This window comes from Hippocampus zosterae, chromosome 9 (assembly GCF_025434085.1).
Source record: "Hippocampus zosterae strain Florida chromosome 9, ASM2543408v3, whole genome shotgun sequence".
Taxonomy (NCBI): Eukaryota; Metazoa; Chordata; class Actinopteri; order Syngnathiformes; family Syngnathidae; genus Hippocampus; species Hippocampus zosterae.
In genome coordinates, this window is record NC_067459.1 from 19,654,889 (window position 1) to 19,669,317 (window position 14,429).

Sequence of the window (14,429 nt, forward strand, 5' to 3'; positions counted from 1 at the left end):
GACTCTCCTATCTTCAGCAGCGTCTTCTCACCCCACCTCGTTGCTACAGAATCCTTTGAGACCATGTCTGTCAGAGCTGTGAAGACCACCACCTTCTCCACCTTGTCCACCACAAAGGGCCCGAGTCAGGGCTTCAGCAGCCGCTCCTTCTCTGGCTACGGCGGCCGAGGCGGGGGTGTCACCAGGCAGAGCTGCGTAGTCCGCGGCGCCTACGGTGGGGTGGGCAGCAGCGGCGCCGCCGTTGGCGTCGGAGGCTTCAAGGTGGTCGGTGGGTATGTTGCCGGGGGGTCAGGCCAAAGAGCGGGTGGATTCGAATTCGGCTATGGGGGCTTTGGTGGACGTTTGGGTGGTGGTATGGCCCAAGAAGTGGTGGCCCCCATCACAGAAGTGACTGTGAACAAGAGCCTACTGGCCCCCTTGAACCTGGAGATTGACCCCACCATCCAGTCGGTCCGCATCCAGGAGAAGGAGCAGATCAAGACCCTCAACAACCGTTTTGCGTCCTTCATTGACAAGGTCAGTTGACTTGAAAATGCTCTTTCTGTGTTTATGTGGACATTACCTTCAAGATGGAATTTAGCGAATCAAATGAGCTCACGTTGAAAAAGATTCAGCCTCGCGACTTCTAAGGCAGTCATTCAAAAGGTTTCTGTGTACAACCACATGCAGCCTTCTAAGATAAAAGTCTTGCACATTTATTTCAAGGCAAGTTGTTGGATAATTGTACAACTTGCTGAGACCATCACAGGATCCGCCATTGTACTTGTCAAATAGTGGCATCCTCTTTAATGTACACTGGTGGTCTACTGACTACTTATACTAATGAATTTGTTTCCTGGCCAGTCCCCCAATATCCAGCCCTGTGGCTGCATGCTTACAAACGTGCATGCAACGCACAAAAAAAAAGCCAAACAAATCATGCGTGACTCACGGACGCCAGAAGTCGGAACTTCTTTATTGTATGCAAAAGTGTTTTTGCATCTAATATGTAAAAAGAGTGAATATGTTAAAAAACAAAAACCAAGAAGGAGAATATGATGGTGCTGAAATTGATCAAACAGAAATTATATCCATCTATTGACAAAATGAATGTTACCCACTTCAAGAAGTTGGGTAAAATCAATCAAAAGCAGCAGCCTCCATCAAACAATGTTCAAAAAAATCACAGTCAATAATAAAAATGAAAAATTTGCTCTCAGCCCAGCTCTTATCTACACCCCCCACCCTCACCCACTTGGAAGTCATGCTTTGGTTTTCTTGTTTAAGGAGGCCCCCAGAAAAAATGTGGGCCAGAAGTTAACCTGGAAATCAGTCACGCAAAAAAACAAAACAAAAAAAAAATACCAAACCCTCTCCCCGATCCTCCATCTTGTGAAACAACACATGCATGACATGCATGCTTGTTCTGTTTGCCCAAGACCCCACCCAAAGTGAGAACTCTGAATGAAGACATTGTAAAGGGGCTATCGCGTGTCACAATTGGGAAACACCACCATTTTGTGTTAAAAGCTGCATTGTGAGTCCAAGCTGAGTGAGTAATAATTGACATGACATTGATGTTGTGGTGCCAGAGGAGTCATTTTTCATTCCTGGCTTTGTTTTTTTTCTCATCACACAGTGCAGCTAATCATTTAGTGACCCTGATCGCTTCTTCACACATTCCGAAAGACCCCTGAGTCACATTCCACACAGTTTATTTATGAGCGTCCATTCTAGTCAAATCTCTCCAGGAATGAAAGCATCTTATCTGGCAAAGAATGCCCCTCTTCTGAAAGTTCTTGCTGTTAAATAATAGTTTTATTCTCACAGGTGCGCTTCCTGGAACAGCACAACAAAATGCTGGAGACCAAATGGAAACTTCTACAGGAACAAAGCCCGGAATGCTCCGGCATCGATGCCATGTTTGAAGTCTATATCGCCAACCTGCGCAAACAGCTGGACAACTTGGGCCATGAAAAGATCAAACTGGAATCTGACCTGCATCACGTGTCAGGTCTGGTTGAGGACTTCAAGAACAAGTGAGTACATGTGGCTCTTTAACGTGGACTCCGGCGGGATAGATGACTGCCGCTCGAAAACTTCCGCATAGCTTCAAAAGCCCAAAACATGAGACTGTTTGACTGATAAGAGGAAGTGACTTAAAATGTTCATCGTATTTTGGGAGTTAATGTTTTTCATGTAACCAGCTTTCATTAGACATAGAGGCTTTCCTTCTGTCTTGAAAGAATTGAACATTGTTTCAACTACAGTGTTGAAATTTTTTTTCTTTAAACAAGCATTGCATAATACGAGAGAAATTGTGTAAGTCAACTACTTTTTTTCCATCAATCCGGTTCCCAACATGGTACGGATATATTTTTGAGAGTCAGGTAATGTGTGTTGCATTAATTGAGCAGTCCCCACAACCAAAACAAAATTGGTCAATGAAGATGTATAAATTTTTCATTTGTCAATTTTTAGTCATGGCGGCCCGGTAGTCCAGTGGTTAGCACGTCGGCTTCACAGTGCAGAGGTACCGGGTTCGATTCCAGCTCCGGCCTCCCTGTGTGGAGTTTGCATTTTCTCCCCGGGCCTGCGTGGGTTTTCTCCGGGTGCTCTGGTTTCCTCCCACATTCCAAAAAACATGCGTGGCAGGCTGATTGAACACTCTAAATTGTCCCTAGGTGTGAGTGTGAGTGTGGATGGTTGTTTGTCTCTGTGTGCCCTGCGATTGGCTGGCAACCGATTCAGGGTGTCCCCCGCCTACTGCCCGGAGACAGCTGGGCTCCAGCACCCCCCGCGATCCTTGTGAGGATCAAGCAGTTCGGAAGATGAATGAATGAATGAATTTTTAGTCATGTGCCAGGTTAAATAATTGAGTATCTATTTATTGTAAATATTTTTAAAAATCTAAATACTACAAATGCATTGAACAGTTTACTTATGTCATGAAATAACCATTTTAATAATTATAATCAAAAACACACCCATACATATATATACAAGTATGTCGATACATATAATTGTGTTTTTATGTGACTGTATTATTTTATTAGGTATGAGGATGAGATCAACAAGCGCAATGAATGCGAGAACAACTTTGTCCTCATGAAGAAGGTCTGTTCAGGTCTTGTGACCTTTTTTTTTGTTTTGTTTCCCATCACGAGAGTTGTATTTGTTGCTTGGTGTGCAACAATGCATTTTTCGTGTTGTCTGTTGCCGCGCAGGACATGGATGCAGCCTACCTGAACAAAGCAGAGCTGGAAGCCAAAATCGACGGACTGTCTGATGAGCTTGACTTCCTGAGGCAGATCTTTGATGCCGTAATGAACTGACCTTCAGCAGTATACTGATGATCTGTATCTTAAGTGTCACGTTGTTATGTGTGTAAAAGACCTTGTCCTTGAGCAGGAAATCCATGAGCTGCAGAGTCAGATCAAGGACATATCCGTTGTGGTGGAGATGGACAACAGCCGTGACCTCGACATGGATGCCATTGTTGCTGAAGTGCGCGCCCAGTATGAAGACATCGCTAATCGAAGCAGAGCTGAGGCTGAATCATGGTATCAGAACAAGGTAACGCACCGTATGACAGGAAAGTCTACGGAAAATATTCCATTCGCTGTCCATACACATACACACAGAACCAATAACCGAGACGATACCCTTTTAGCCAAAGCCATTTTATTCACAAATAAGAACTAATCACTCTTCCGTAGTGATCAAATTCCTGTCCTGGTGTTCTGTAAAAAAAACGGAATTATAAACAACGAATATACAGCAGGGCGGCCCGGTAGTCCAATGGTTAGCACGTCGGCTTCACAGTGCAGAGGTGCCGGGTTCGATTCCAGCTCCGGCCTCCCTGTGTGGAGTTTGCATGTTCTACCCGGGCCTGCGTGGGTTTTCTCCGGGTGCTCCTGTTTCCTCCCACATTCCAAAAAATATGCATGGCAGGCTGATTGAACACTCTAAATTGTCCCTAGGTGTGAGTGTGAGCGTGGATGGTTGTTCGTCTCTGTGTGCCCTGCGATTGGCTGGCAACCGATTCAGGGTGTCCCCCGCCTACTGCCCGGAGACGGCTGGGATGGGCTCCAGCACCCCCCACGGCCATAGTGAGGATCAAGCGGTACGGAAGATGAATGAATGAATGAATGAATGAATGAATGAATGAACGAATGAATGAATGAATATACAGCAGTCAATTTAACTCACCCACACATCCTGCATTTCCTTGCGTATAGTACGCCGATTTGCAGCAGACTGCTGGGAAATGCGGCGAAGACCTGAAGTTAACCAAGGCGGAGATTGCTGACATGAACCGCAGAATAATGAGGCTCCAGTCTGAAATCGACATGGTTAAAGCACAGGTGAGGTTTGGATCAGCAGATACCAAGGATAAATGTACATTCAAAATTCTGCAAAATGTTCAAATTTCGTTGTTTTGTTTGTTTTTTTTGCCAAACCATACTCACTACTCATTCATTCAAGAGTAGAGATCGTGAATACAAACAAAGATCAAATTTTGCGCTTCATTTACCAGATAAAAAATTTAGAGGCCCAGATTGCCGAGGTTGAGGAGCGCGGAGAGCTGGCAGTGAAGGATGCCCAACTCCGCATCAGAGAGCTGGAGGAGGCTCTTCAGAGGGCCAAGCAGGACATGGCCCTGCAGGTCCGACAGTACCAGGAACTGATGAACATCAAGCTTGCACTGGACATTGAGATCGCCACCTACAGGAAACTTCTGGAGGGAGAAGAAGACAGGTATGATGATGAGTTTGTGATTCAACCATCTTGCTGCGATTTATTGATTTGTATTTAACGTTGATTCAACCAGGTCAGTCCCGTTGAGATTAAGGACCCCCATATTCAAGAGAGACCTGGCTAGGATATTCAGCAGCCAAAATACAAAATCACAAACGATGATTCATAGCTAAGAAGAAATTGTTGAAACAGTCAACAAAAACATGTTCAATTTAGATTTCAAACGAGCAGAATTTCTTCAGGCCGATGTGTCTCTTTCTAGGTTGGCAACTGGAATCAAGACCAATGTTTCCAAGATCACATGTATGTATTCTATTCATTTGAAAGACTTCGGGCTCTATTTTTGTAGACAGCTGATCCTGATTTTAATGATAACGTGATTTTAGAAAGTCAATATCACTGTTACGCCTGCTCAGACCACGTTTAACACTTGTGGAGGGCAGACAGTTGGTCTCATGCATTGTATGTCATTCATAAATACATCTTCAGTCGGCATCAAGCTTTCTGAAATCTTAAATCAGCGCACAGCTCTGGAGGCGGAAAATGAATGATCTTCATGGTGCCGATGCATTTCTGTCATGTCTAGTGCACAATCAAAGCCCCGCATTCAAAAGGATTAAAAGGAGCCGCTTTAATTGGGCATGACTGAAGTTGGCTCTGTCCACTCCCAGAGCGGCGCAGCCCTCCTGCTGGCAGTTGCACGCGTCCGCGCTCATCTGTGAAATTACTAACATTGGGTCTAGCCCGCATGTCGAGTTACACCATACACTGCGAAGAATTTATGCTAGCCACAAAAATAGAATCCTTTGTTTAAATTACAATAGAATGGCTCAAAAAATTAACTGTTCTGATTCAAATTATTTTTTTGTCACACAAATATATATATATATATATGTTTGTTTGTTTTTTAATGCACAGCTGTAAACTACAATGCTTATGGCCTGGAGCACTCCCGTACCCCGTCCTATGTCAGCTGTACATTTGGCACCGTCAAGGCGAGTGGAGGTTCTGCGTCTGGCCTAGAGCCCGCAGGGGTCAAGAGCACCGCCACAGTCACCACGACAGAAAGCGTGGCGTGCACAGGTGAAGAGAAGAAGCAGGCGGAGGGGCCCGCTGTTGCAGATGCTGCTCCTGTTGTGGAGCAGGTAAAGGCTGAAGTTGTGGCTGAGTGATTTGCTGAAGCCCCATTTTCATTAAATTTGACAAGAAAAATCTTGCCATTACGTTAAAGTTCAAAGGGAGACAGCCTTTGTTCTTTCTGTCTGTGATCAGCAAGTTGGAAACCCATTCATCACTGCCAAGTGTAAATTTCAGTCACTGTCAGGTTTGTCATCAGGGCAGTGCATAAATCTCGCCACCAGATGACTCTGTGGCATAGGTTTTCCTGACTCAATAAATCAAACTGCCATTTACAAGCCAGTCTGTTGTCTTTTTGTCAGGGAATGTGGAATTGCAAGAGATGGTTGTGAGGAAAGGCACTCAAGATCACAGTGATATGTACGTTCAGCTTTCAGGCCTTATTGACGCTAAACATGCCGTGTGCAAGTACAGTAATATAATAATTTTTCTTAAGACAACAGATCTCCAGATACACTATCTGCTTTAGGCTCTAGTGACACAGATGCTAAGTTATTTAGATATACTTATATTACACACTATTTATACAAGTAGTGGGCAACAGTTCGGTCTGCTTTTGATCACGATAATGCATCAGATCTATGTGTTTAAAAAAAAAGAAAGAAAGTGAACAGCAGATTTGCTTTGCACAGTTCAGTTGTAATTAACGTGCACGTAAAATAAACTCTCATTGACTCTTTCAGAAGAGTTTAACATTTATTCTGGCAGAATTTCTGAACATTATATTTGGAATAATTATTGAGTTCATATTGTTGTCACTGAAGTGACACACAATAAAACAATTGCCATCAAAGAAATGCATTAATTCAAGTTGAAAACTGAAAAGAAAAAAAACCAAACAGGTTGTAACATGCATTCTGGGTGGTGGTGCCACACCCATGACTATCTAACCTCTCATGAAGCAGAAAGCCACGCAGCAATTTTGTCCTTGATTGTTCTTGAGCACAAGTGCGTCTGCTGACATATGCACAATAAGCTGTGTACATATTCACACTTGATTCCAGGCCAACACGGTTTATAATGTGCGCGCTCATATGGAAATCAAAAGTCATGACAAGGTCCTCCGAAGTAGTACCAATTGGAAATAATAAAGCTCATGTGTTGACCAGCCGCTTATTTGCTGCACAATATGCAGGGGTCATTTTCACGGTGCATCCTCCGATTTAAATTTAAAGTTAAGTATCCAGGTGGTGCAGTCGGGGGCTTCTTGAAAAGATATGCCTCAAAAATCAAAACCTGGAGTTCTAACAATCATCATCAATGCAAATCTAATGAGACTTCAGCTCGGTTAGCTTTAAACTTCACACTTAGCATTAAAGTTGTATAAGAGTTCAGAATGTTCAAACCTTGACGGCACAGTCAATAAACTTTTCATGATGGTGACAGTCTGACTCTTACAGACGCATTCACTTTACATCATTTCCAGGATCCAATCATGAAATGTTTTTTCGATCGATGGAATGTTTGCTGTGCTATGCGCTGGAATCGTTGCGTGCGGGAATTAAATAGTTCATTTAATCATTAGGCAATCATGAAATATCTAAGGTGAAGTTTTGACTTCAGGCAGCAGCACTGATGCAGGGAAATGTTCCCTGGCAGTTGCTGACATGCACTCGTACGTTTAGCAAATTATTGCCGCATGCTTAAACGTTTTTTTTTTCCTTTCATGAGTACAGTACAGGGTCACACAACAATCTTTACATAGTGCATTCATCCACTCAATGATTGCTCATCATTTTACGTTCATGAAATACACCTCTCACGGCAGCATTCTAAGTGTAATTTATGATGCTGTTTAATGAAGTCGCGGGTGCCAATTTTCCGTTGTGTTATGTAATGCGCAAAATACACCTCACTGTAGTACTTGCAGTACGGCGCGACAGCTCAAGTTGCCTGTACAATACAGACATCCAAGCCTCAGTGGGAACGTTCAGTCGTCTTTGCATCGCCAAAAGTGCCCGCAGCTAAATGTTGTAACACTGCATTACACAAGTTAGACTTGTTCGAGAGTTGGCAGCAAAAAGGCATTTTCTAATTATTGGATGGTACCAGGGCTGCAGACAGTAACAACAGTCTATCAAACGTTGGTCATCGAGTGCTCGTTTGTCTCTTATCTATGGAGATGAAGTGCAGGACATGCGATCTACAAATATTTCTTCAAATAAGTTAGCAAGAGCACCAGGCGTGTGTAATACTGTAATAAACCGCCAGCACTCAAAGTCACCCCCCCCCTCGGAAAAACTCTTTGATGATCAAAGATTGTTTTGTTAGACGACTTTTCGCACAAGTTCTAACCCCACCCCCAATTGGGAGGAGACTACTTGATTGACACATCAGACATGCTGTACGTGAAGGAGACAATCATTGTACAATTATTTCCTGGCTTGGTTTGTCACATTCTGTCAGAAAAGGACGAACGATCGCCACGAAAATTTCAGATGCACATTCCTTCTTGTGTCCACTTCAATCTGTCAAAATGCAATACTGATCGGTGGGATCTTTTGGATTGTCCATCCATCCATCCATCCATCCATCCATTTTCTGAACCGCTTAATCCTCACTAGGGTCACGGGGGGGTGCTGGAGCCTATCCCAGCTGTCTCCGGGCAGTAGGCGGGGGACACCCTGAATCGGTTGCCAGCCAATCGCAGGGCACACAGAGACGAACAACCCTCCACGCTCACAATCACACCCAGGGACAATTTAGAGCGTCCAATCAGCCTGCCATGCATGTTTTTGGAATGTGGGAGGAAACCAGAGCACCCGGAGAAAACCCACGCAGGCCCGGGGAGAACATGCAAACTCCACACAGGGAGGCCGGAGCTGGAATCGAACCCGGTACCTCTGCACTGTGAAGCCGACGTGCTAACCACATATTTAATGTAACCTCCAAGGAGGGACAAAAATGATCACTTCAACAAAATCTAAAAACATTGTGATGATCGTTTTGATCATTTTACAGGTTGCAGTGTACTGGAGTTGGAATGTGATTGGTCACCATTTTCAGCCATTTAGCTACATTGATGTTTTGGTTGCTTTGTGTCATATTATGTTTAGATTGACATTTTGAACACTGACCCCCCCCCCCCCTAAAAAACAAACAAACAAATAAACAAATGCAATCAAGCACGGCTTGGTGCATAGGCTCACCTGGCTTTGTTTGAATCAAACCTTCCCAGCTGCACCTCTCGCAACCATTTAAAGCATTCAAAGCCACCCTTTAAAGCCTTTTTTTTTTTAAGCCAAGCAGGTTCAAGGATCATCATGAGTTATTTATCACTGACGCTGACTGACAAGTCATTAAGTCCCCACAGGGAATCTCAACACAACTGCTCCACGTAGTCAAAGCTACAACCTGTGAACTGGACCTGTTTGCTTCCAGCTAAGCATCTAAACTATGATATGAAAGTAGAGCTGCCCCACCCAAGAGCAATGCATTGTTAAGGTTGGGTGTGAAGCGTTGAATGCCCGCCCGCCGTCCAAAAGTTGTTGCACTGCAGGCTCTGCCATAATGAAGGCAATCAAATCATTAGACTAAAAGTGGTGAAATGCAAAGCAGCAAGGTTGTTGGATACATTTTTGTTTTCCTGAGTGTATTTATTGAGTTATTTTGCATCACTGCAAGTGTGTGTGTTTCTTATTCTTATTAGCTGCAGCTGTTTGATGCTCTTTTGGGGGGAGTCCAGCCATTGCAATAATCAAGTCAAAAGGAGATACTCGCAGGGAGGAGGCTATTGCATAAGTACTTAGTGTGTTGTTCATACTCTAGCAGCTCTATAATCAATGACAAGGAGAGGCGTGGGAGTACGAGGCTGCTGAGTCGCCGAGGCTCCTGTTCTAGTTTGCAATTTTCTCTTGTAGTTTTTGGTTTATTGGCGTTTTGGGGGTTTTTTTGGGTCACAACTCATGAAACGTGAACGGCGGACAACTTTGGAACGGGCCTGTTGCCGCTGCAGAGTCAAATCACTCTCCCCTACTTGGCTCGGCTTCAGAGTCCGCATCAGCGCAGAGGGGCACACGTATACAAGCGCTCAATAACGTCTTTATGTTTTGGTCGAAAATTACGTCAATCCACACGTTGATCCCTTGTAGCAACACTTGCAAAAGGGCCTGTTGTTGACTAACACGTTGCATGGTGGATTTATGCTATCTCATTGTCAAGCGACTTTTGACACCATTGCAAAGCTTCTCGTGATATAAAGAAAGATGAAAATGAACGAATGGACGAACAAAAGAATGAAAGACAGATAAAACGAGTGAATTCATTATGACTTGTTAAGAGTCAAGATGGCGCTCGAGTAGGCAGCCTTCAGCAAGTGCTCTCATGAGCCTTGCTTTTTTTGTTGTTTTTGTGTTTGTTTGTTTGTTTTGTCACTTTGTGTTTGTTGTTACGCCGTGTGGACCTGATGTGGACTTTTTTCTGCATTATTTGGCCACGACATTCATCAAGGAGGAGACTCTGTGCTTGGTGGTTGCGCCTTCTCGGCAGCATGGGTATACCAGCACTGTTTTTGACAGGGAGGAATGTCGGCGCCATTTGACTGTCGTTGCTGGACAGTCCCGGGGCGCTTGTGTCTTGTAATGGGCAGCATTTTTCACAGCCCCGCTTTGTTCAGCGTAGAGATCAGTGCTGTTGAAGGTCTGCGGCTGGATGGATGTAAGTCTTGAGGAGCCGAGGATGAGAAGAAAGGAGCGTTAGCGCGGGCGGAGCGCCGATGCGGATTTGGAACTGGGAGTCGCGGCTTGGAGTTTGAAGTGGATTACGTGGTACAGGAGAAGTGAACTAATCTATTTTCGTCAATGGACGCTACAGCTTTGTGTTTGCTTTCAAAACTTAGCTTGTAGCAGACGTGTGGACATTTTCAGCATGACGTCTCTGACCCACTGGAGAAAGGACACTTTGATCCTCTCCTCTTTCATCTATAACTGCTTCAGACAACAAAGTCTATACAGAAAATTGGTGAAGATTGCACGACTGTCTGTGTCCTATGTGTTGTGTTGTGTTCTTTTTGTTATTTTGACTTCAAAATGGCGCCGCAAGAGTGGCTGCCTTTCCAGCAGCTCCTATATTTTGTTGTTCTACTTCTTCCTTTCATAACTTTGCTGCTGTGAATTGGGAATTTCTCCATTGCGAGACTAATAAAGGTTTTCTTATCTTATCTTAACCAAACAAAAATCATTCGCACTCTGGAAGGAATTATTTCCATCAACAGAGGGCGCTAGTGTGTAACTGGACACCTTCGGTGGTAGTCAGCGTGACATGTTTCGACGACGAAGTGAAAAGGTGACCATTTGACCGTCCGTGCCTTGCAAAGCCGTGCAGTTTTGCTGCCATTTCCTCTTTTCCATGCGCTCTCATCCTGTTCGCTGACTGGCTGCGTAAGAGCAGCGGTTAATTATTCACTACTATCAAAGTGACGCCTAGTGAAGTTTAGAACCGACTGGGTGTGGTAAGCGGAAGTACTGGTACAGTAATCTACTTTCACTTGTTCAAACACGCCAGTGTACAGACGGTACTGGTATGCACAAAGCAACCCCCTGTTTTACGTTGCCATTTTCTATTGCGGATGATTTTTTTATTTTTATATAAAATCATATTACATTTTCTGATATTGACATTGCATTGTTTCCTCCAGTTTATAATACACGGGATCTGCGCTTGAGCCTCAAGCTTGGAATTTTTAGCGGCGATGGTTGTTTAGTGACAAAACTGCGGTTGCTAGGCGTCGCTGCACTAACATGGGATATTGGAGGGACGAATGATGGGAAGAGAATGTAGTCAACCTCATTTGTCATTGTCGCATATTCGTGTTGTTCCGCCCACGCTGCACATGGAATCAGTTGTAGCATTTCTGCTGACGATAAACAAACAACAGAGAATTCCTGACCACCCCATTTTTCGAAACATGAATAACCACGTGTGTGAAGAATTTGATCTTATTCCTCCACACATTATCACATATGCGCGATTATAATCCTGGTTGCGATAACCAAACAGGTTTCAGTGTTGACTGAGCAGCTTGAAGCAGACACACCCTCCCTCTGCAAGCATTATAAAGGTCTACGATTTTCACTTGACTGAAACGCGGCTATGGCTGTTTTTTCTCTCTTTCTCTCTCTTTCTCCCCCAACTGGTGATAGGTGTGCACATTGAGACAAGTGCCTGGTTTCCATGGAGCGTCATTGAGTCACTGAGAGGCAAGATGGGGCCAAAGACCTGACTGATAGGTTGGGCGGTGTCCAAATGGAATGCGTGAACTGCTGGTTGAGCACACGTACCTGCTCAAACAAGTTGTCGGCACGTTCGTCCCAGTGGCCAGCGTGCAGTCCGCACACGGGTTCAGAAGATGCCAGTTGATAACAGGGATCTGGCGGACATCAAATGAAATACCTCCGTGGCTGGACAAAATCGCTGTGCTGTGTATGCGTAGTCACAGAATAGTTCAGAATAAAGCAAATTGGCGAAAAGTAGAAAGGAAATACTTTTTTTTCCTTTTGTTTGTTTGTTTGTTTGTTTTGTTTTGTTTTGCAAACTAGCAGAAGTAGGATCGACCTGTGACCACCGCAATTCAAATGTAACAGACAATGTTGTGGAAGTTTATATTTACATGACATGACAAAAACGACATTTAAATGTCACCTTGAACTACAAGCACTGTAATACATTTATTTGTAAATAATAACAATAATAATAATAAGCGGCCCAGTAGTCCAGTGGTTAGCACGTGGGCTTCACAGTGCAGAGGTACCGGGTTCGATTCCAGCTCCGGCCTCCCTGTGTGGAGTTTGCATGTTCTCCCCGGGCCTGCGTGGCTTTTCTCCGGGTGCTCCGGTTTCCTCCCACATTCCAAAAATATGCATGGCAGGCTGATTGAACACTCTAAATTGTCCCTAGGTGTGAGTGTGAGTGCGAATGGTTGTTCGTTTCTGTGTGCCCTGCGATTGGTTGGTAACCGATTCAGGGTGTCCCCTGCCTACTGCCCGGAGACAGCTGGGATAGGCTCCAGCACCCCCCGCGACCCTAGTGAGGATCAAGCGGTTAGGAAGATGAATGGATGAATGAATGAATGAATGAATAATAATAATAAAATGATACGATGACCCAAAAGTTGTTGATTAATATATATTAGGAGCACTTGTGGTGGAAATGGTTTGGGCATTTATTTTGAGAATTTCAAGACGATTTTATTACAATAAATGCTGGTCAAAAAATACTTTATTTTCCCTGCTATCTACGTTACCATCGTCCAAAGGTCAGCGCATGACTTTGCAATCCATATGAAGCCCTAAACACATTTCACGAAATAATTCAGCTAAGAAGCAGAAATGCTAAGTCTGCCATTATTACAAAGTTGGTGATAGTAAACACACAGAAAGTGATGATGACTTTTGACTCACAACAGAAACTGCAAGATGCAAACACAGGTGTCTGCCGGTTACGCAAGCAAACCCCACATTTCGTTACAACTTTTTGGCCAGACATCTCACAAATTGTCTGCAGAAAACTGAATCATCCAGTTTCACTGGAGCTTGTGCCAAAGTTCCCATGCCTAATTTCTATCACAATTACACAGTGCATACCGTGTGTGTGTGTGCGTGTACGTGCGCGTTTGTGTGTGTGCTGGGTAGGGTGGGGTAAGTGTGTGTGAGTGTGTGTTGGGGGGAGGGGAGGGGGGGTGGAGTAGAGACATTGACAAGGTGTTAAAGTCCAGTCCTGCAAGCAGAGTGGATGGAATTGTGTTAGCAATGCGATTTCTGTCGACTCGTCAACTCTGCAAGATGTGTGAAAATCTGTTCGAAGTGGCAACTCAGCAATGCGGCCCGGCTTGTTGGTCGAAGCCCGAGTGGAAGCCTTTTATACCGCATTCATTAATGCTAACGATCCAATCGTTGATGCAGGTTAACCGCATTCTCTGCACTTGGCCCTCACGGATTAGTTCCACACATGACTTGCGGCGTCTGTGTTGTAAGGGTGTGTCCCTCTTTGCAGGTGGCAAAACGGTGAAGTTTAGATTACTATCCAGCAACACTCCCTCGGAGACACACCCACGTCAGCACGCCGACACAGGTATGAAGGGGTGTGTTTGTGAGTCCACTGCTTTCACCTTATGAGTCATATGGTCAATGAACTGATTGCGGCTCGATAAAATGGCACAGTTGGTTTTGTTTGATCCTTTAAGCTTCGCTAAAGGTTCAATCGAACTCCAGTGAACACCTTTTTCAAGGTTACAAATCAACATGATGTCACTACTGAGTAAATAAGGCAAACATGCAGAATGCTTCTCGCCTAGAGTACTGTTATCGTTAAAGTGTAAAATGATACAGCGGTGGTTGTGTGCAAAAAAAAAATAATAATAAAATCTCAAATGTTTTCACCTCTGCAGAATGAGTATAACTGAGTTTGCAAAACCTTTGTTTTTAAATGTTTTATCCTGCCAATGTACTACAACTACCAGTCCAACCAGTCACGCTGTGCTATTGCATAAAACGGAATATTTTACATTTCACTTTTAAGAGCTTCTTTTAATACTTTTGGGATTGAGGAAAATGTGC

At 44.1% G+C, this 14,429-nt stretch overlaps 1 protein-coding gene across 2 annotated transcripts in view; it reads left to right on the plus strand.

Moving 5' to 3' along the window:
* LOC127607552 (keratin, type II cytoskeletal 8-like) overlaps window positions 1-14,429 on the plus strand; it is a 24,279-nt gene continuing 9,850 nt past the window's right edge. The window contains exons 1-9 of one of the 2 annotated variants that reach the window (XM_052075977.1): window positions 1-516; window positions 1,810-2,018; window positions 3,036-3,096; window positions 3,207-3,302; window positions 3,391-3,555; window positions 4,221-4,346; window positions 4,520-4,740; window positions 5,003-5,043; window positions 5,659-6,155. In XM_052075977.1, the coding sequence (XP_051931937.1) occupies window positions 64-516; window positions 1,810-2,018; window positions 3,036-3,096; window positions 3,207-3,302; window positions 3,391-3,555; window positions 4,221-4,346; window positions 4,520-4,740; window positions 5,003-5,043; window positions 5,659-5,912 (1,626 nt within the window). In that variant the 5' untranslated portion in view covers window positions 1-63 and the 3' untranslated portion in view covers window positions 5,913-6,155. Of the gene's footprint in view, window positions 517-1,809; window positions 2,019-3,035; window positions 3,097-3,206; window positions 3,303-3,390; window positions 3,556-4,220; window positions 4,347-4,519; window positions 4,741-5,002; window positions 5,044-5,658; window positions 6,156-14,429 lie in introns of those variants that run through there. The other variant, XM_052075978.1, reaches the window with a different exon arrangement.